The following is a 23,320-nucleotide window of genomic DNA, read 5'->3' as shown; positions in this document are numbered from 1 at the left end:
GACAGCCCTGCACACACACACACACACACACACACACGGTCACACAGGCAAGAATGAAGACAGACACATGCAGGACACACAAACACGCATAGAAACATCAGGCCCACTGAGGCAAACAGATCATTGTTATCTGGTGAACAAAACATCTGTAAACACTCTCACCACCACTGTGCAGGGAAAAATCCAGGTATACATCATCAGTGGGGGAAAAAATACACACCTGACTTTAAGTGAACACATCTGTTTTGTGGTAATTGAAGTGTGACGCTGACTTAATAAAATTACATGTTGTAGAGACCAAAAAAGTGTGATATCTATTGCATCTACTGTATGTGCCTGATGTAAATGAATTTGGCTGGCGTTTAAATAATATTGAGGGTTGAAGTTAATCTAGACTGCAGCCAAATGGATTTTTCACAAACATGCAACCCAAACATTGTTCTTTATTAAAGGCTTATTACTGACCTATATAGCATTAATAATGTATGATTTAACTTAATAAAGCCATGAGTAACAACTTCTAAGCCCTCAATAAGGCATACTTAAAGCATACATAAGGCAAGGGTTTATACGGTGTCACTAATGTCAAGTTAATAAATCTTATTAATTCATATTTCTGATTGCAACACTTTTTAACAATTTATAAAGCCATTAGTAACAACTTATAAACCCATAATAAGGCAAACGTTAAGGGTTTATAGTGGTTGTAAATATTAATACTAATGTCTAATAAATAATTTAATGCAATTTATAAACCCTAATCCCTAGTATGCCTCATTAGAAAGTGGTACTGTTTTCACATTGCAGTTTAATACAGTGACAGACAGCTCATATGGCAACACAAGCTGAAGCTGCCAACACCAAAGTAATGCTTGACAAATTCTGCTCACTTTTTAAGATAAGTAGCAAAGTAAATTACTTGTAAGACTAATATCCTCCTACAATGGTGTCAATTAAACTTCAAACTGTCCATGCCTGCAGTCTTTGTCAGGTGACAGCAGGAACAGTCGTACATCTACATCGGCATTCCCTCCAAACAGCTCTCAGGCTGCTGCTGATGTGCTTCTACCTGAGGTGCAGTCAACAGGATCTTTCAGAGTGGCCCTGGGGTTAACATGGGGCCGCATGCTATCAATATTCCTCTGACGCCCAGATCCATACCTGTGAACCACCACAACTTTGTTTACCTGTGTGTTCAGTAATTAAAATAGATTTCTGAGAGGAGGCCTAATCCTTTTAGAAATGACATCGATCTGGCTACCAATGCAAGAGAGCTGTGGTGTAACTTTGATGGGTTTTTTTTCTCCCCTACACTCTTACCATGCAAGCAGTGATGAGGATGCTCGCCCCCCTTCCTCCTCGATGGAAACTTTGGAAAGTCCTCGACATGAAGGACGTCATTTAGGGCCAGGCGGGGCGGGGAGGGGGGGATGCTGTAGCGTGGTGGGGTGGCAGGTGGAGATAATAGAGAGGAAGCCTCTAACCTCGTCTAAAGCTGTCTGTCTTCGTAAATAAAATGAGATAATTATTGAGTGAACAACATTATACGCCGACGACGCACTCTTTCTTCTACCCCCCTCCTGCCGGCGCAGTTGTAAATCTCAACAAACACGGTGCTTTTGGACATTAAGTGCTCACTAAGCACAGTGGATGCATCATATTTCAAGAGCAGGCGTTGTGTGGGTGAGGAGCTGGGGAAAATGGAGTGTAATGGTTATCCATTATCTTATACGGCAACGGCAACGATGATCATTTTCAAGTGACTCATTTCTGGAAGTACCTATCTATTGGCCACTTCGAAAGAAGACTTTGATGGCTAATCCAAAACAACTATTCAGAGGTCATTTACTGCAGCAGCACGGAGACACTCTGCACAAGAGAACGCTCCAGCCTCCCTCATTATTCAAATACAATCCTCAGGAAGATCTACATCACAAACAGCGGCGCCGCAGCCCCAGAGTGGGCGATTACCTACACAGCATACTCTGACCAGAGTGGAAACATTAACAATGCATCAACAAATGAATATATCACAATCCAAGTAAGAGTTTGAAAGCGTATAAGAGATATTTGTCATGGGTATTAAATAGTGATACTGGAGTGTATTAACATATCAATGATCCCGCTTGTGGAAAAGCTTGGTAGTCTAATAATAATAATAATAATATCCACATACAAGTCTTGTCTGTGAGAGAACTTTCATATTATTCAATCATATTGTATTATTCTGCCAAGGTAAATGTATTTTCAGAAGTGTAGGTGCGATGTTTGTTTGTGTGTGGTCTCGGCTCCACATGAATGGTTACTTAACACCACACTGATTTCCCCTCAGCAGTTAGAGAAAAACCAGCCGATGCTCAATGATGCATCACCGTGTTTGTTGCCGCCAGGCTGTGTGTATGTGTGTGCATATGTCTGTCTGTGTGTGTGTGTGTGTGTGTGTGTGTGTGTGTGTGTGTGTGTTATCATCGCTGGCACGTAGACAGACAGCCCAGGAGTGACTGCCGGAGTGTCACCATCTGTGGATGCATTATGTCTGTCTGCACTGGGCTGTGTGTGTCTCAGTGTGTGTGTGTGTGTGTGTGTGTGTTTATGTGTACGTGGGTGGTTTGGAAGGGGAAGGGGGGTGGGGGTGGGTGGGTTAGCACTCAGTCAGACAGTAGACCGGACCACAGCTCCATAGTTTGCTACTTCTGACAACAGCAGGCCAGCTCGGTGCCAAATGCTTACTACACTGCAAAAACTGTCAATTTTAACAAGATGACAACTTTCTAGATTCAAAATAATATTCTTCAAATCTTTTTTTCCCTTCAAAATAAGCAAAACATTGTGCCAAAGAGCTGAGAAAGTTATTCAAAAAGTCTATCTTGAAACAACACAAATCTCCCCACTTATACTAACAAAATAAAACTGATATTTTCATTTAATCACCAGAGCTAATAAAAAAACTACAATTTCAAAGCATTCCCTATGTTAAATGACTCGTTAAGATGAGTTTTTGCAGTGTATAAAACACTTGGCAAGCAAGTGAGATTACAGTTCAACAGCAGTTGGTGGAGATTAACGCCCGCCGTGAGTGCCGCACATACGATGGTGTGTGTGCATGTGTGTGTACGCGCCTGTGGGGTGTGTGTGGATTACTGAAGAGGCCCTGGCTGGGATAACCTCTACCCCCAGCCTGTGAACTCGCAGGATCCTTCACCGTGCATGTTTGAAGTGTCAAATCCTGCACGCTTCATATAGATTCTGGCAAGATCTGCCAACTCACGCCTCCCCTCACTGTGTCTCAATAAATAGGAAAAATGTGAAGTAGTCTCTCAGACTGTTGTTCGAGACTATGTTTTATATAATTTTGCCTTGATAGCTTTAATGTCCCACATAGAATAAAATCAGGAGGGTTAAAGGTCATGGTTTTATGTATATAAAAACGAATTTAATTACACAATCATTTGTACACTTCTCAGCTAACAGTGAGTTGGGAATAAACTTTGGAGTCATTTATCTTAATGTCACACCCATGGCTTTGTGTGACAGCAAAGTATACAGGATGTAGTGGTGACTGACAGGATAGGTGAGAGTGGAACGGGAGGACATGTCGCTTAAGATCATGGAGTTGGATTCAAACTCTACCTATACCTGCTATGAGCTCCAGCCCACAGTGAGTCATCGTGACGCCACTGCAGGCTGCCATGCTCGTCCTACAGCTGCTTATTCTCCATCTGTACTGTATATCTGGAGCTCCGGGGTGTTAGAAGGAACGAGTGCTCAGGTACGATAGCGGCGCGTGCACATTTCAGCAGGTATACGGACATCGGAGCCGGTGAAGCCTGTGAGCTCGTCTTTAAATCCACTGTGGCTCGCATTATGCTGGAATTCACACAGGTTGTCTAAACAGTCAAACAGCGGATCAATACGCCCATCGATCGGTGGCATTGAGACTGAACTGGTCGTGTCGAGGGGGCAGGAGATTCTCACTAGAGCTCTCTGCAGGCTGCCGGCTGGAGGACGCACGTACACACACACACACATATATAGACTGCACAGCTGAGGATCTGGTGTGGTATAAACCGCAAATATTTGTGAACGCATGTATACAGATTTATGAACACACACATTTGTGCTCTCCTCTTTCTCCACACATATTTGCCTCACTACCCACTCGAACAGAAACTCAGGCTTCCTTGGGCCACAAACTACCTCCACACCAACACAACGGCGTTCATCTCATATGAGCACATTCAGGTCCTGTCTGTTCAAGTAGGAGCAGTCTGCCAGCAGTTTGTCTCAAAGTGAGGGCATCCAGTCAGCTTCAGCAGCTGAATATCAAGCTGGCTGCCGCCGCGTCTCCTCGCGCTCAACTGACACAGTCGATAGCTCTGCATTATTCATGGGGACGGCGGGGGCCGATGAGATGGCCTCTCACTGAGGGCTAGATTTCAACAGTCCTAAACTTTACAGGGGCTGGCGGACGTGTGACACCTTCAACAACTGCTTATCGTCAGCGAAAATGACAACGTGAGGCACGAGAAAGGGCACGCGACTTTAAAGGGGAGGCTTGGGGAGGAATTTGAATTTCTAAGCAAATTCAAATTTGGAGGTTTTGAATGAGACTGTAAGTTTGACGTGATAGTTTGAAGACAAACCCCCTTTCACAAACAAGTGTTGGTGCCTTTTAAATAAAATGTAACAGCAAAAATAGCCCCAATAAAGTACATATTATGACTCTCTTGTCAGCTCCTCTTGTTTGCTATCAAGTCAGTAAACACGGATCACAAAGTTAACATGAAAACCTGAAGCATCTCTTTGCGCTAATAAAAAGAAAACAAATCATAATTTCAAATGTTGCTCATCCGTGTTCGCTGATTTCCATTACACAGACTAAAGACATCAATTAGCTAAACTGCGTCCGTTCAAAAAAAAAGAGGGGGGAAAAAACAAGAAAGAAAAAAGACAGTTATTTGGAGTAAATCAAACAAGACGCAAAGAGAACCAGAGGCAATAAAAAACGTCAGGCTGCTTGATATCAGATCTCAGAGGAGAAATTTGATGGGCACCGATGAGCAGAAGGCATCTCAGGAGATTTGGACAGAGGAGAGATTTAATGTGATCATAGGGGACGCTCATCTTTCAGGGAACGGGGTAATAATGAGCAATCAATAACGTCCTTAACAGAGTTAGAGCGAGTGGCTGACAGCAGATGTAAGGCTCCGGCTAACAGGCTACGTATGATCTCACATTACCACACTGGATCTGGGTTTAACATGCACACACATGCATGTACGCACACGCACAGGCTGCCGTACATGCGCGGACACCAGCATATGGACCAACATGCACCAACATATGGACACACATAGACGCTCCCTTTCTGTGTGCCTGTTTTTCTCACCCACACACATACACATGCACATCATCTCACTCACACACACACACTCTCTCTCAGGTGACATCTACCAGCATCAAGACGTTGTCTATCGATCAAGAGCTGTAATCACATTCACAGGCAATGAACACGGTAGTGGGCTCTGTACTGTGAACACAGGCTTCTCAGTTTATCCGTCGACTGCTGATTTCACGGGCTAAAATGACAACTACCGCTGGCAGATGCTATCAGCTGTACCTGCAAGGTAATAAAAAAAACATACAGTATTTACTGATGAAGTAACTAAAGCTCTGTTCTCAGCTACCATCTAGACACCGGGTCTCAGTGTGGCTACGCCTGAACATGACGTACAACTTATCACATAATTGTCACATTATACTGATTATTGATAACAATTAAGGGGAGTTGTGTCGCTATAAAAACAAAAAGAGTGGCAAGCCTACCTACAATAATGTTTCTGCCCTATATATATTTTCTACAACAGGTTCTGGAATCACTTAAATACCATAGCCACCTCTTCTATTAAAAACATTACTAAAGTCAATTGATGAATACTAGTTACAGTCTCACTAACTCTAAAGTAGGGCTGTTACTTTTTATTCAAAATTCAAACTATCATTACAACGTGGAAACAAATTTTATATCTCATATGATCTGTTCAAAGTCAAAATCCTCAGTGTATAAACACAACAGGCCTTGCACTATAATTCACTGTCCCTCTGCATTAACTGTTAGCCGTCTAGGCTATTGTTCTTTTAGCTAACGGAAGATAGAGAAAACTAGCAAGCTGTGCGATTTTTAATAGATAATAGGTAATCATGAGACCAAATCATCTTAGCAGTAATGTGAGGAAGCATTTTGGATAAGGCTGTTTGCTGACTTTGTAAAACTTAACTGCATTAAAATAATGTTAGCTTGTCATTCAAGTGAGGCAGCTGAGCCACCGCGAATGAACAGTTGCACTGTTAATGCTACAACTTTTTTAGGATTGTGCTACGTGGATTGCTTTTGAGTCAATTCGAACAAATTATGTATTAGTTTAAATTTGTTAAAACTTTTAAAGTGATTTTTTTTAAAGTGACTGTCCTTGTATAAAGTCCTTATTTTTAATTATTAGTGATCACAATATTTGCATTTTGTAAAAATTCTAAAAGAAGAAACAATCAAAAGTAATATTAATATTCAGACATATACAGGATTTGTGCGTTACTTTATCATTTTAGTTTAATAGACATGATATCAGTGTGATTTCAATATTACTGCATTATATTTATATCAGAGGATGTAGATCCGGAAAGAGACTGGCCAGTAGTGATGTGCGAGTCATCAGTTAATTGTTCGAATCGAACAACTATTTGCGTATTTGTGGAAACGTATTTGTGGAAATGTATCAAGTTAATTACTGTATTAACCTAGCCCTGCGGAGCCCGCTCCCTGCCCTGAGCTGAAGGTCTGACTTGGGTTGCACTAAATCACTCACTCCATTAGTACTCGCTCTCCCAGCCCGGAGCCTGCTCTCTGCCCTAATGAGCAGCTCTGAAACAGGTTGAGTGCTTCTGAGCAAGCCCCCAGGAACAGCGCGGGGCTTTGAAGCCAATTTGACATAGTGGTCAAACCGTGTAATGACAACTTCCCGGTCCGACAGGGGTCCAAAAAGCATTTTTCCCGGGTGACTTGGTGACTCGAAAACCTGACTCTCTTCAGTCAGTGACTCATACAAACTTGAGTCAGTAAAACGAGTCGAACCTCCCATTTCTACTGGCCAGTTTACTTATTTTCAGTCGTAGCTGCTCTTAGAATGTAGCTCAGAATGTAGATCATTTTAACTGTAATTGTTTCGTCTATAAAAAGGTCAGAAAATAGTGAAAAATGTTTTGTCCGACCAACAGTCCAGAAACCTAATGACATTCAATTTAGCATCATAGAAGGAAAAGAAAACCAGCTAATATTCAAACCACGGAGGCTGGAAGCTGTGAATTGTTGGCATTTTTCTTAAAAAATGGCTTTAGTGATTATTAAAATAGTTACTGATTAATTTATTGACTAATCCATTAATCAACTAGTCATTTCAGCTCTAATAAGCAGCATTTTTATCTTTGTCCTTTGATTGGTTTAACATTCCCAGATGTCACGACTAATGCCAGGCAGCCAGTAGACAAAATTTCACAAAATTTAAGTTTATTGTCTTGATTTCGGCCCGAGTATTAATTCAGTTAATTCAACTGCTTACACTTATAATACACAAATTGTTGAAAAAGTTGAACTAGAGTTCAAGTAGTAGTTTGTCGCTATTGGCGTAAGAGGCCAGCATATGTACAGTAGCTGTCAACACTAAATGCAATACATGACACTTGACACAATATTCTTCACTAAGCATATAGATTGACAAGATGTTTGTATGTTGTTAGGTTAAAGTGTACAGCACCCATTATAGATGTTATCAGCAGTAACTATCACATCCTTCAAGCAGAGCATTATGTAGCATCCCTACTCAAAGCCATGAGAGCTGTGAAGAAAACAGAAAATTAGGTATTTAATACGTCTCTGTACACTATTCTACATTTTCCATCCAATTCTGCCTGATCTGGAGTGAGAAAGACCAGGACCTTGATAACAGTGTCGAGGTGTATGTTTGTGTATGTGTTGGCAACTTAATGTACTTTCACATATTTTCAGTGCAATATTTCGCACAGCAGCAGCAGTTTGAAAGTCTTGTTTTCACTCTTACTAAATAAATAATTACAGCTTTATTACTGTGGGGTGCAGCTCCAACCACGAGGCAAACACAGGATCTGTACTTGTTTTTTTATCTGGACAAACACCAAAGTAATGTATCTCCAAAAGACAAATGATGATCCAGTTTTGGGAACCGAAACATTTCCTATTCAGACAGACAGGACTCTCCACTCTACTGTGGTATTGATATTTCTGTGACGCTTTACCTGTATGGACCTCAGATTTTCATCACATAATTCAAGAAGAGAATGGTTGTGATTGGTCTATAGCAAAGTGCTACACAAAAGTATTGGAATAAGTTGAAGAGATAAACAACTTCTGGTCCATAAAGAAGATGGGAATATGATCAGGTAGAGAGGCGGCAGAACAGTGAAAGGGATACGATTCAGCAGGGAGAAAATGTACGTGAAGTATTTATTGAAGAAATGAGCTGTGACATAAGATAAGGAGTGACTCTGCTGTCCAGTTGGAAGGGAAATTTCATTCCCCCACTGAGGTCCCAGAAGGGAGATGAGTCAAGGCTGAGGAACGAAGGGCCAACAGGACAGCCTGAAATTCAGGCCATGATATTTTCATTTTTGGAAAGTTGTCATCATACAGGAATTTCCTGTGAAATGAAGCCTTTAACTGAAGACCATGTCACAATTATTTATTGAGACTTTTTTACACTCCAAACTTCATGACTGTCAGCTTCTGAAGACATACGCTCAGACAGCAGCCCTACAGTGGCTGTATGTTTTCTGCGACTGAAAAACTGATTGACATTAAGTCTGTGAACAGTTTCATTTCATAAATAATATTGTGCTGTTGTGGATGCTCCAGCCCTTGTCAACAACTTGTACTAACAGCTGACCAGATGTGTCAGAGGGTTTCAGCGTCTCCTAGCAACAGTAAAACGTTCTGGTGCTACGGGCAAATCTGAAACTACAATACAGATTTCTATACTGTGTCATTTCTAATGGTTTGCTGTCAAATAATGCTGCCACTGTAAATTGAACTTCAATCACTTTCTAAAAAAAACATGAGGAGACATGAGTGTGAATTCTGTACATGTTAAACTGTGTTGGGCCCAGATTCCCCTGTGAGTGCCCGGGCCAACACTGTTTCCCCCCCGGCTTAATCGCGGATCACGGCTATAGCGCTGCCGTTCATCAGGTTGTTAGTTGCGCTGAAGCTCTCAGACGTGGCTACGGGCCTCTTATCTTATCAGTCAATCTGCAACAGCGTGCAGGAAATGAGACACACAGCAGTGATACTGCCAACAACACTCATCTGTCAAGACACGCTGCCTCAATTACCATACTGTAGCACAAAGACTCGCACAAAACAGGATGCGCGGCACGGTGGTGAAGTGGATAAATTGAATTGCTGACGTTATACAAGCTAAGTCATTAGTCGCATCCATATAGGGAAACCAAAAGCTCGGAGGAACGAGAGGACGGAGGTGTTGTTTTATTTGGTGTAGCTGTACAAAAGAGGAAGTGGTAAACTTCTTGCAGTCCGGACACAAATTTGCATTTTTCTAATCATGAGTGTGTGTGTTTGTTTGTGATGCAGCCCCCTCATATTACTGTACTTGTTTGTTGCCTCTGTCTGGAGATAGAAAGAAAAAGGGAGGGGGGAGGAAATATATAAAGAGAAAGACCGAAACAGAATAGGAAACAGATATACTGAGAGAGAAACAAAGACTGAGACAAACACATACAGAGAGAGAAATAGATAGAGAGAGATAGGGAGGGATGCTGGATGTGTGTACTGCATCCCAAGGGATCACTTACTCAGTATAGACACAGTACTGGAGGACAGAGCACAGCAAGGGTTCATTGGCCAAAATCTCTCCTCTTTACACACACATACACACACAATCCCTCCAAGCAATATTCCTGTAAGCACTCGTCCACTGAGAATAACCGCATTGACTGAAGTGGAGTCAATGTAAGAGGACGATAGAATGAGGGGAGGAAGAAAAAAATAAAACAGAGGGATCAGGAGGAAGCAGGAGGAGGAGGAGTGTCCACCTGGCCAGTGTCCAGGGGAATTAAACAGTCTGTTTACCGCTCTCAGCGCCTCAGCAGCGCCATGTTAGCCTAATGGCACGGACATGAAGCCAATTGATTTGTGGACCAATAGACCTGTCCCACAGCACAGGCAGATTACCTAGATCACTGGCTCCGCATTGAGTAGACATCGCTTCTCATTCGCGCCCCACAGGCAGTGGAATGTGAACAGGGTTTAATGTGTGTATGTGTGTGGGTGTGTGTGGGCATGCTTGCATATATGTACACGTGTCCCTAGGATTACAACATGAATCAAGGGGGCCTTTTTATGTCTGTGGGGTTAATTCTCTACTAGCTACTAGCCTAGCCTATTGTCGCTGTCAGGTGAAAACTTTGTTTGGCCTCATTTATTATATTTTTTTAATGATGATATGTGCTCCTCTGTGGGTTTAAGGATCCAAGGGTGATAATTCAATATTATAGAGAATCGGCTTTGGGCGGAGTCGTAATGTTACTATAGGATCATACTGCGTTTGTTTACAAAATTCTATGGCCCAAATTAATAATTTTGAGCAAGTTGTAATTAAAAACTACAAAACTGGTTAAAGATTGGGTTTGTGCAGAAACTCTTTCGTAGGGCTGAACAATTTGAAGAGAATGTCTAACAGCAATTTTTCTGACTAATACTGTGATATAAATTGTGATTATTAATTTAATAGAATCAGATAAAATAATGCATTTACTTATGTATAAGCTGTATATTTGACCTTACTCAAAAATACTTGAATTTGGTGAGTAGCATTTTATTTATTAGTAACGGCTACGTAGTTGGCTTAGGCTAACATTAACGTTAGCTTAAGCGGCTAAAGTGCTGAGCTATCAGAACAGTATCGTTAGTTAACGCTGACAAGCTACTTCACAGCTCTGAATCCCGGAGGTCTCAATTATGAAACTTTAATGTGATAAGCTTAAGTTTAACAGGTAATTCCAACAACTATCCTCTCGTGTACACTCAACAACTGCCGAGCTATCTGCTAGCTTACGGTCTGAAATTAAAGTGAAGCAATGGCCTAGATAAGACTCGCCACTCTGTTGGTTTTCTGGAGTTTCTTTTATGTGTAAACATAAAAGGTAATTAGCTATGGCTGAGTAAATTTACCAGCGACACACGTCATTATAGTTGGGAAAATCAAAGGCCAACAGCTTAAACTTTTAAATTATGACAAAATCTCAGCTTTTGCGATTTGAAATTTGCACTCTTTCAAATAACGATTTCAATACAAAAACAATTATGTTCAGCCCTAGTGTCCAAGCAAGTTGTAATTAAAAATTAAAGAAAAGTTAAAGATTCGGTTTTATACATGTGAAGAGTTTCTTTTCTGTTGTATTACATAACAGTTATTTGTACTGAACACCAATTTAATCATTTTACATTTCATTTTCTCTAAATTTGCCATACTGTCATACTGGAAAAGGATTCCTATTAATATCATTATATCAATTTTGGCCATATCGCCCAGCTCTAATGGATCCTTCTCAAAAGTAAGAAAAAATGTATGATGGTCCAACCAAAAGCTAAATTTGTTTTCTCTGTTCCTGAAAGTCACCCAACACCAACAACATGTACATACAGTACATACCTGATGTTAAAATGTGGAAGTGGGGAGTTTAGGGAGTAATATTTTCCTAGAAGGATACAGTTGGCTGCATGCACGATGCACATTTGTGGTATCAACAGTGCACATTGTTCCAAATTGAATGTTACACCCAAATAAAAAAAACTTGCACTAGGACAATGAAAGACCACACACACTTGAAACTACAGTTGTCCATGTGTACGGCAGAGGAGTGAGAATAATTCCACATTCTCCACAGTTTTCACTCATGTCTGTGTCCGAGTTGATAAGCATGAAAATCCATTTATCTACAAAGGAACTGTATGGTCCATATCGGACAATGTCTCTTTCATGGTCTCTTGCAGGCCCTTTTTCGTCCACAAAGCCACCCAACTGACTCTACCGTCTGTAATAGGCCACATTCATTTGATATAGGCACATCAAGGGAGATATTGCAGTGGTTTTGCCGTGCATCAAGAGAAGTGGAGCTGGTTCACAGAAGCAGCGATATGCTCTGAACATAAAAGAACAATGGATGCAAGGCAGATGCAGTTAGGCAAAAAAAAAAAAAAAAGAAGAAAAAACATACAGTGGACACCGTGCAGGCCTGGTCAGAAACACCAAACACGTATGCTTGCATGAATGCATGGACGGAAAACCGTATGGAGACACAGTAAGGCTCACTGTCATTATCATTCAGCCTTTTCCTCCTTTTGAGACTTGTTCTCCAGGCTGCAGTGTGAGCAGGAGGACAGAGATCCAGAATTAGGCCTCTGAGGAGGAGGAGCCGTCAGATTACAGATTAGAAGGTGGGGAAGCGGTGGGATTAAACACGCGGTCTAGATGGTAGCCCGACTAATGCAGCTCACAGCTCGGCTAAGGGCGTTGTCAAATTTAGTCCTGTGGATTATTCTGTGGTTAGTCACAGGTTAGACAAACCGCACTGAGGGAAATGTTTAAAAGAAAAACGACTCTCCTGGAGATTTTTATTGAAACACTTTCCACGGCGGTCAATGTTATACATTGCTCATCTAATCCATATTTGTGTAAATGAGGTGTGCGGAGCTTTACAACACAAGGCAGACACAAAAACCTTTGAGACTTTGGTATTAACAATGATGCTACGTCTTAACCACCCTCTGGCTAATGCAGCTAATGAATGAGAAAGCGCTAGCAGGCTAACGGCTCTAATTCTCCTTCACAGGCTATCATGTTGCAGCCCGGAGACAGATCAATACCATTTGCTCAACACACAGGAGGCCCGGGAATCTATAAAAGGGCTTTTATTGAGTAATTAAACACCCATTACTGTCCCATGCAGCCAAACAATAAATTTGATCAGCCTCTCAGGCACAGATCCAGCCGTGATTAATACTCAGTGCATGCATGACATAAAAGACCACAATGACATTTTGTTAAGTCCTGTCTTAGACCCTTTGACGGTGCGGGGACAGGAGTTCGGCTGCTTACAGTGGCAGTTTCAAGGTTGTTTAGTGCGGCCGGACCTTAAGAGAGCTCCGTGTGCAGTGAGAGGGATTTTGTGGACCTCAGCAGCCACATACTGTTCGCCCCTGCTGGCCTGGGATCGAAAACCACCAGCACCTGCTGTCCTGAGGCCTCCACAGCAAGCAGGACACCCGGCTTTCTGTTAAAGACACGCTGTCTAATGGCAGTGACGAGCTTCAGAAACTGCCCAGACAGAACTCCTAAAGTGATATTTTAAACTTTTTTATAATTGCACTTTAGACTGTAACCTTCTAAATGCTGACAGTACAGTTAAGTTACTACTTAATATGGCATCAATATTTCTAAATGTCATTTTTATCATATTCTAAAATCATTAATATTGAAAATGAGTAATTGGTATAGGTTTCAAATACATATTAGTAACTGTTGAGGGTTTTGTTGCTGCTGTTAAATAAATATAAAATACATTAAATATTAGCTTACTTTAACCCCCCATTTGGCATTTATAAGCAGTATATAAACATTTAACACATGTTTATAACACACTATAATGTGGTTGTAAGCACATATTAAGTTATATGTTACTATATGATGAATATACTGTATAAAAGAAAGGTAATGTTGGAACTTTGTTAAACAGGCATGAATTATTGATATAACTTTTAAAAATGTATTATTTGACTGACATTCTGTACATAACAATGCAGAGGTTTTGATGCTTGTTTGAAGAAAAAGGAAAAATGCACACACTGTGAAGACTATTTTCACAAATACTTCTATTCTTGCACTATAAATATAAATAAAACGTTTTCAGCACAGTAGGACCTCTATCATGTCGCAGTTGTATTGGTCTTTGCTTTACTCTTCAGCCTTTTCAGAGTGACTGTAGACCTGACTTTTTCTTTTTCCCCCAATTTCCCAACGTCTTTTTCTACACTTGCACAATTCAAAAACCTGTTACAATCCCATCCTTGTTGGAGAATATTTAGCGTTGTTGAGCCAACAATATGGCATCTGGGTGATTCTCCTAAATATGAATGGCCCATTCACGGGACTCAATGGAGTCGCTTGGCAATGGCCCTTCTTCCCCTCCCTCCTCCATACTCAAAACAATATTCAGCGCAGCAGTCTTGGCACTTTTCCCCGAAATCAACAAAAGAGGAACTCGAAGCTGTCCCTGAAACCCTCAAAGCATTAAGCCTCTGTGAGATGCAAGTACTTGGCACAAGCAAAGCGATTTAACGACAATGGGCAAATCATACAGTGCTTTGTGAGATTTAGGGGATACAATAGCACTCCATTTCCAAAGCACACATTAGTAAGCATGTCATTGGGACCCCCTGGGGGATTTGAGCAGCCTAGAGGATTGTGTAGTGAAGAGGATAAATATATGTTACTGGGCAAGAAGATGGACCACTGCCAATGCTTACCTCCCTCACACAACATACTGTGGATTATGAGTGTGCGCAATACATTAATAGAATAATCTTCTGAACACACAAACTAACCCACAAACTGAACCCATTTGGCTTGTTAAGCATTGCAACACATCCAAAATCAATTCACGACCATTTAACAGAGCTCAAGAGGTGCAGATGAGGAGAGATTCTTGTTTTACAAAAAAAAAAAAAAATGAGCTCCTGCCATGAAAAAACAAAATACTTGTTATAAATGTGTGGCGCTTGCAGCCATGCTGACCTCTGAGTGCTAAACAAAACCAACAACGGACAAGCAGACACCCACTCAAAAGTCAATACCATGCGTGCCTCCTTTTCCTCTTGTATGGTTAATGCATGATGCCAGGTAGGGGAGACAGACGGAGAGTAGGATCTCATTATACGCTGCATGCTATCATTAGCTATCTACCACATGTGTCCATCCTGCCAACAGAGTCGTACAAGCAACATCCTAATGTTCGCCGGGAAACACACACACACACACACACAAATACACCCACACACTGTACAAGCATGCATGCACATAATCACAGGTAAGCATACAAACAGCTTCCTTCCCCAGCGGGCCTGGGTACATGAACATACACAAATTTTATGTCATTTTTCAAGCAAAAATACAAAAAATTATCTGGTTCCAGCTTCTCCAATATGAGGATTTGTTGCTTTTTGTCTGCTTTATATGATTGTAAATTGACTGAATATCTTCGGACAAGATTTTTAAAGACAACACTTTGGACTCTGGGAAAACTGGAGCAGGACAATTATCGATTGTCGGCAGATTATTTATTGACAATAAATTCCTAAAGTAAAGTCCTTAGTTGCGGCCCTAATTCAAGGTAAGACCACGTACATACAGGATGAAGCACTTGACACGTTTCCACTTAAGCACAAATGCAATTTAGACAAAAGACTCGAGCTGGAACGATTTTAGTAATTGATTAATCATGTCAGTCATTTATCAATCAAAAAAAGTGAAAGAAATGCTACAGCTTCTCAAATGTGAGGATTTGCTGCTTCATTCATGATAGTCAATAGAATATCTTTGGGTTTTGGAGTTTTGGACTGTTTGGTAATGACTGTAAATGTCAGTAGACACTGCTAAAGTTGAAGCTATGTAGCAATAGCAGTTGCTTTTGCTCTCGCTCCCAGTTTGTGTCCATCTCCCAGAGGCCACAGGCAGCTCAGTGATGCTGTGCCACACGCCCAGCCACTCAACATCCTTTGTGTCCATCCCCTGGCAGCCTGCCAAGCTCAAACACACACACACACACACACACACACCAATTCTCCCTCGCACCCAATGAGCCATTGTTCATTAACGTGCACGCACACCTTTGCCGCCTCGCAGACAAAAGTGCCCGACTTACTTGCCGCTCGCGCAAGATGCCTCCCTAATCAAGACGTTCAAACTGAGCTGCAGGCGGGAGGTGGGGGTGACGGGGAGGTGGGGGTGGGGGCGGGGCAGCAGACGGCCACTATCTAGCCAAGGCTCACTGTTAACAAAATCAGATCATCCAGCCAGAGCCAGAAAGAGAAGAGCAGCGGTGGCGAGAGATTACAGTCAGATCCTTCCTCTCTCCTAGTTGTCAAAAAAAAAAAAAAGGCTCTCGTCGGCGTCCTCCATCGTCGGGCCAAATGAGTGGCGAGCTTCTCCGCATATCAATGCACAATTTAACTTAAGACTTCCATGGCAATAACCTAATTAGAAACGGCGCCTTCTCATTTGAAGGCACATTGTAAAGGATAAGCTGTATGCCGCCATGTCTATTGAGATCTAATGGCGCAGAATATTCCAAAGTGGAAGTTTGATTTATTTTTTTTTTTTAAATAAGTCCTTAGCATATTTAACACTTCCACATGCTGAATGTTTTAATATCTGCCAGAGAATCCGGGCCATGGGTGGTGGAGATTGCTGGTAAAGAGTAAAGGGAGGTGAGCGCGGGTCTGCTTAAAATTCAGAAAAAGGGGGCAGCGGATTGCAAAGAAGGTAGGAGGGAGAAAAAAAACCTACAGCTTTGATTTGATTAAAACCTATGAAAATGACGCATTACATAAACCAAAGAAACTTCAAACATTTTGGGGGATTCGGAGTTCAAAGAAAGTGAGATAATGCTTTTAATGCTGGAATTAACATGGAAATGAATTTAGCAGAATGTCTCTTCAAGGATGGAGAATAAGAGGTGGAAAAGTCTGGAAATTTTGTGACACTGATCTTAGATCAATTTTTATTGGGACCTGAAGTGACCGTGGAGCCGCTGTTGTCGCCTCTGACATACTTGTTTACTTGGATTAAAACTTACATTTATTTGAAGTTAATTTTCTTACTTTTTTTTTTTTTACTTAAAAGCCGCTATTACTTCTTATCCAGGATTTAACTTTTTAGATATTTTACAATACCAAAACACATCAGTTCAGTTCGATCGCATCCTGAGCATTGAATACATATGCACAAAAACCTGATCAAACACCTGATCTTTCAAGTGTTATGTGTTACCGTGATACATAAAAGCATTATCTTAGTATTAAGCATCACAGGTTAGAGCAGGGTCCGCAGTAGTAAGCTTTAAGTATTATTCCGCAGCTGAGTCAGTCTTGTGTGGATACCCCTCACCTTAAGTACACCCATCAGATTCTGACTGGATAATAACCAGTCAGCACTGGGGGCAGAATGAATATGATTTGGAGTGTGTGAGGGTGCGCTGTTTGTGTGTGTGTGTGTGTTTGAGAAAAGGGTCGACTTCAATTGCAACATGGGGGGAAAAAAAATCCATCAACCGGCAACTGTCAGTCACAGCAACATAGCCCCCCCTCTCCCAAAAAAAAAACCCAATTTGAAAGAATAAAATGCAGCCAGTGTACCAATACTGAAAGAGGAGAGGAGGGGGGAGAAAGAGGAGGAGGAGGAGGAGGAGGATTGAGTGGATCATGGTGTCAAGGATTTTAAGGAATTGGCGTCCACTCATCTACGGAGAAACGCGTCTCGGGCAGCGGCGCTACCGACAGCTGCCTGCCGTCTCTGGGAGAGGAACTTAGATCAGCGAGGAGGGGCTGTCAGCCAGCATGCAGGGAAACACACAAAGACTACACAGACCTCGCTACAGTTAGCTGACACACAGCCCCAGCACTGTCTTCTGGGACGGAGGAGAAGGAGAGAGAGAAAGAGAGGAGGGAAAATAAGTGGACAAAGAGTGAAATAGATGAGAGAGCAAGGAGACAAGACAGGCTGACGCACTGTCGAGCAAACGTGGGGAAGAGGAGGGGGGGGAGATGAGAAGACAGAGAGAGGAAAGAGAGAGATGGAGAGAGTGAAACAGACAGACAGGTCCGAGAGGGATTTGTTCTATTTGCATGCGCCGGGCTCCCATGGGGTCCAGCTCCGCTCAGCGAGCCGAGAGCACAAAAGATAACACTTAACATATTTGCTAAAAGATGACAACCCTGGCTGGATCTCGTTTGAAGAGGCCCTTTGTCAGGATGTGCAGACAGGAGAAATCCACTGATATGGACGCGGCGGAAACTAACAAACGTCTCTCTGTCTGTGTGCGTCTAAAAAGCACAATATTTCCCCACATCGCCTTACATCTGGCAGAAGTCCCACGGGGCGGGCTAGACCGCACGCCGGTGGCTCTGGGACGGTAAAACAGCTTTTAATGGTAAACATTACAGACTGATAGAAAGTGTCAGGATAATTTATTTATACGGTCCCACTGGGAGTAGCTTAGCCACCCTTGCAGCACACCAGCTCTCTCTATTCATTTGAGGGAAAAGTCCGTATTTAGATAAATAAAAGCAGAGTAAAGGGGCGCCTGCTTGTAAAGCAGTTTTTCTTCTATTCCTATTATCTCTCCTATCTCTGTCCCTATTAGCTTTATCGGGGGACTGCTGGAGATGTGAGGCGATATGTTATGTGTATAATGAGGGGGATTATTGCTACTGTCACTGCAACACGCGCAGACAGCGGATGCAGAGGGACGGATCTTAAGCCGGGGACTGTAGCAAACAAATAGACTTAGAGGAATAAACAAACCGCTGACTATCTACATTATTTACATTACACACAAGACGGAACATGCATGGCTGCGCCTGGGTTTCCTCGTCTCTTACACACACACACACACACACACTCATTTCAAAACTCATGCACCCCATCAGTCCCCATATGTTCATCTAGAAAGCCAGAGAAGTCTCTTATTTAACAAAAAGCTTGCAATAAAGCAAGCCAACGATTGAATGAGACTTCTTCACCTGTCCTCCAATATCTCTAATAAATTCATATCCATCCAATCTAAATCACAAGTGCAGTCAAAAGTCAGTCAGTTATCAACAAATTGAAATGAAAAAGCTGCAGAAAATGTGGGGTTTAATGTGCTCATTGTGTGCAATTTAAATAAGTGTATACCTATATATCTGTAACATGTCATTTTAACACCTGAGGTTCAAAAAGAAGCATTATTATTCTACGTTCTGTATTTTCATTACAGGTTACAGACACACACTCACACACACCTTTAAACACAAAAATGCAAACATTTAGAAGGCAGTAAATGCACGTGCCGCATGGGTAAAACCAACACACACACACACACACAAGTGCATCAGCAGAAGAAAGGAGGAAACAGCACATGACATGAAGCAAATAACTGTGTGTGTGTGTGTGTGTGTGTGTGTGTGTGTGTGTGTGTGTGTGTGTGGATGACAGAGAGCAGAGAGAAAGATCAAGGGTGAAAGGTTGAGTCCTCACTAATAACTGCTACAAAAACCAAGAATGTGCAATGGTGGAAGTTCAGCCTGCGTGTGTACAGAAAGCACAATGTGGTTTCGAACGGGATTATTCATTAGAAAACTATCTGCTGCCGTTCTCACTTGCAACAGGGTGGGATGGCTATTTTCAATTTCAACAATCCACCATTGTTCTACATGAATGTAGAGCACATTTCCTGCCACGACAGTCTGCAGTGTTAGAAACAGCTCACATAAATCAGGTTTCAAAATACCTGAAATTCGAATGGGCAGAATATATTTTTGCAGGTCCCAGTCTGTCATTAACGCTGTTTATTCCTGTTATTAATGCACAATTCCCTCACATCATAATGTTAATAATTATCAGTAAATTCAGCTTTCATGAAGTGTCACTAATAAATAAATCCTGGTGGCTTTCAAGGGACTGAGGCCTTGTTCACCGTGACTCCAATCACATGCAATTACATCCATATGCCACTTGTTTCACTAAGGACTGCATATTTTTAAGTTCGAAATCAAAAGAAAACTCAAAGCACATAGTTGTGTGTGTGTGAGAGAGAGAGAGAGCAGGAGGAGTGTGTGAGTGTTTGTGTGTGTTTGAACACACATGAGAAAAAAAAAACTACTTGTATTTATCTTACTAATCTACCTAATATCGTTAAAAATATTTAATAAGGGGTGCAAATGAATCCATGTGCAATTTAAATGTAGCACACTTTTATTATTATATGAATTACCAGGTAGTGTGGCTGCTGTGGCTGTATGGGAAAGGGCTGTATTAGTGAGATATGAGCAAAACAGAAAGATAAAAAAAAATAATAATAAAAAAAAAAACTTAAACATGACAGCTATGATTTTGGAGATTTATCCTATAAAAACAAATGAAGGCACAGCTTTAATTCAAGCTGAAGGTGGGAATATACACCCAACATGATCGTCAGTTTCAGTCCAATGTTCCCATGTTTTACAGATAAATACTCTCAGTGTGCGGCATGCCGACTATTCCCCATCACCTTCACCAGCTACAGAAACTCATATGTGCATTTTTACACCTTCTAACAGAATAATAATAATAAAAAAAAGGAGAAAAGTGCATAAGTTGATGGAAAATCAACCTACCATAGACGCTGCTGCTGCTGATCATCTCGTGCTGGAACATGGGGAGGAAGAGGGAGAGGAAGAGGAGATGAGAGCATTGGAATTAATTTGTGGAGAAAAAAGCGGAAGGATTCCCTCTCTTAACCAAAAAAAAAAAAAAAAAAAAAGAAGGGGGGAAAAAGCTTTACATTACACACACACACACACACACACACACACACACAGTTATTTTTTTTTCTGGTCCAGCACTGCTCGGATTTCAAACCGTGTGAAAGGCAACTCAATAGGAGAGGCATCTAACCTACATGCATCTCATTAGAAAGTGGAACCCGGGATGACAGGCAGCGGTGGAGAGAAAAATCAACTGGTGCGACTCACTGATTGTTTGGAAATGATGCCGAGTCAAGTTAAATCGGTTGATAACGCCCTAAAATGTCCACGCTTTAAAAAAAACAAAAAAACACATACACAGACACACACACACACACATGCTGCGGTGACATTGTGTCCGCACTCTGCACGCACGCATAGGGCAACTTGTTGTAACCGTAACGCCGCAGCCGCCTGACACACAGGCTGGGAAAGCCTCCGTGTGCGTGCAAGTTGTGTATTTTTTTCCCCTACACAGTGAGTGCCGCACAGCCGACACACGGGAGCAGGGAGCCTACAGTGCAGCCTGCGTGCCCATGCCTCTGCGATTTAACCGTGGCGCAGGTGCGCTCCTTGAAAATCACATTAAAAAAACAACAACAAAAAAAAACACGTAGGCTGCACAGCAATTCGCGCTCAGGTTATCGTTTGCAATTCGGGAGACTTGTTAAATCACAAACTGCACATGCATTATTCCGAGATAAACAGCGCGCACAGGCTGCTCTGAGCTGCTCTCCTCTACAGACGCGCTGCCTGTCTGCTCTGACCACTGTCTAATTGCAGACGCAGCGGATCCCCAGACTATCCTTCCTTACCTGTTTTTTTTTGCGACAGGTCGACCTCTCACGTGCGGGGTTAGGATCGCATCGATCCCGGGGAGGGGTTCTGCTGATGAACGGGGTGCCGAGGTTAAGCCGGGTTGCGAGCGAGCTGAAACCATCCCAAGTTAACGCAGGAAACACTGACCACAGCCACTGCCATGTTGGAATTTCACCAGCCCTGAACAGCTGCTTCTCAGACTGACCAGTAGCCTACGCTCCCCCAATGCGCATGCGTCCAAAGGGGTACAGAAAAAAAAAAAAAACCTCAATTCCAATTATTGCCTATAAGGTTATTACGGGCGTCTGGTTTGTATGGCAAGGTTGTTAAAGTGGTCAAAGGGAGTCCAAATGGTGAGAAAAGATGAAGCGTAACAGAAAAGGGTTTAGAAGCCAAAGATAGAATGAGGAGAGACTGAGGACCCACTGCACTGCAGGAGATGTGCACTTTAACAAGTCACTGCTACTGACTTGAATCCGAATTTTGCCCAAATTAACAGATTCAAGGTGAGACAGTCCTTTTTATTCTACTGCACATTAACTTTAAGAGCATCTGCGACAAGCAGAGTCTTTAATCTTTGGAGGAATTCACTTGTTAAAATGGACATTTATTTAGGCAATGTGTATATCTATTTAAAATAGGCTACTAATCAGTCATAGAGCCGTTTTATTACCCAGAAAGTTTTTTTTTTTTTGATGTTTGTAAAATTTTTGGCTGCAAATGATATAAAATAAAATGCACACTGGTTTAGAGAACCAATCAGATAACAGAGTGAGGATCAACTGTGGCACTCACCTCTCCAGCCTATTGAGTGCGGAAACAGCACAGTGACATGAAGCTACAGCCCTGCTATAGAGCACTGGAGGACCCCTAGAAGCCCCGTGGCCGCAGCTTGGGAACCCACTGAAGTGAACATGGGGGCCAATCTGCACACCCGCCTGCCCGAAATCTCACTGCAAACGCGCCGCCGGTGTCCGCCTATCTCCCAGTGATAATTATAGCAGCAATATGGAATTAGCAATTGAAGCCCTAATTAGAATGAAAATGTCCCAGTTAGCCAGTTATCAAAGCATCAGCAGGGAGACCAGATTTAAACAAGACATCAAAGATGGAATAACTGTCAGTTCATTGTTCCTAATCACCCCCACAAGTTGTTAGCGCGCGTGCCACTAAAAATATTTTATGGTCAAATAAAGTTGAAGGTGGGGTTAATAAAAGGGTGCAAAATGTAAATAAAAATGTGGAGGAAAAGCAATTGCCCACAAAAACATTTGGAGGGTCAAATGTGCACTCTGCGCTGAGGTTAACGTGCGCACGCGCGCGCACGCACGCGTCTTTAGAGTCAAACGTGTTGTCCTTGAGTCACCAGTGAGCAGCATATGTAGAAAAGTGGATTGTTTCCTTCCTCCACCTGCTGTTAGTCCCAGTCTTTGTTTTTTAGAGCACCAGCTGCAGCAGATTATACACTCCTGCAGGCCTGAGCTCTGCATTACTGAGAGCTACAACTCCACCTTTCACTCTGCACTGTCTATAATTAATTGTCTTTTTTCTATACAATCCCATCAATTCATTACATTTGTCAAGCCTGCAATGCAAGGTGCAATGCAATCAAGGATTTGTTAGCATAATTAGAATTGATTGAAAACTCAACTAATCACTGTGTAATAGCTTTGTAAAGAAGTGTTGCTATTTTTGTGCAGCAGTGCTAATTATTAGTTAGTAATTAGGAAAAGCCTTAAATTAGCGTCTTTAATGTTTAAGTGAGGAAAACAGGGCTTTGTAGTATATTATAGTGTGCGGATACATTACCAAGCATGCTCTTTCTCCTCTCTGATTTACATACTGAAGGCAAAGGTA

The 23,320-nt window shown here is 41.9% G+C and overlaps 1 protein-coding gene across 3 annotated transcripts in view; it reads right to left on the bottom strand.

The window, feature by feature from the left end:
* LOC122872284 (fidgetin-like) overlaps window positions 1–22,542 on the bottom strand; it is a 35,470-nt gene extending 12,928 nt beyond the window's left edge. The window contains exons 1-2 of one of the 3 annotated variants that reach the window (XM_044188298.1): window positions 22,259–22,542; window positions 20,516–20,546 (exon numbers count right to left, since the gene is read on the bottom strand). In XM_044188298.1, the coding sequence (XP_044044233.1) occupies window positions 20,516–20,540 (25 nt within the window). In that variant the 5' untranslated portion in view covers window positions 20,541–20,546; window positions 22,259–22,542. Of the gene's footprint in view, window positions 1–1,047; window positions 1,054–20,515; window positions 20,547–21,459; window positions 22,076–22,258 lie in introns of those variants that run through there. The other 2 variants (XM_044188297.1, XM_044188299.1) reach the window with 2 other exon arrangements.
* Window positions 22,543–23,320: the final 778 nt, after the last annotated feature.

This window comes from Siniperca chuatsi, linkage group LG24 (assembly GCF_020085105.1).
Source record: "Siniperca chuatsi isolate FFG_IHB_CAS linkage group LG24, ASM2008510v1, whole genome shotgun sequence".
NCBI classification, from domain to species: Eukaryota; Metazoa; Chordata; class Actinopteri; order Centrarchiformes; family Sinipercidae; genus Siniperca; species Siniperca chuatsi.
Note: the sequence above shows the minus strand (reverse complement) of the source record. Positions and strands in the feature narration are given on the sequence as shown.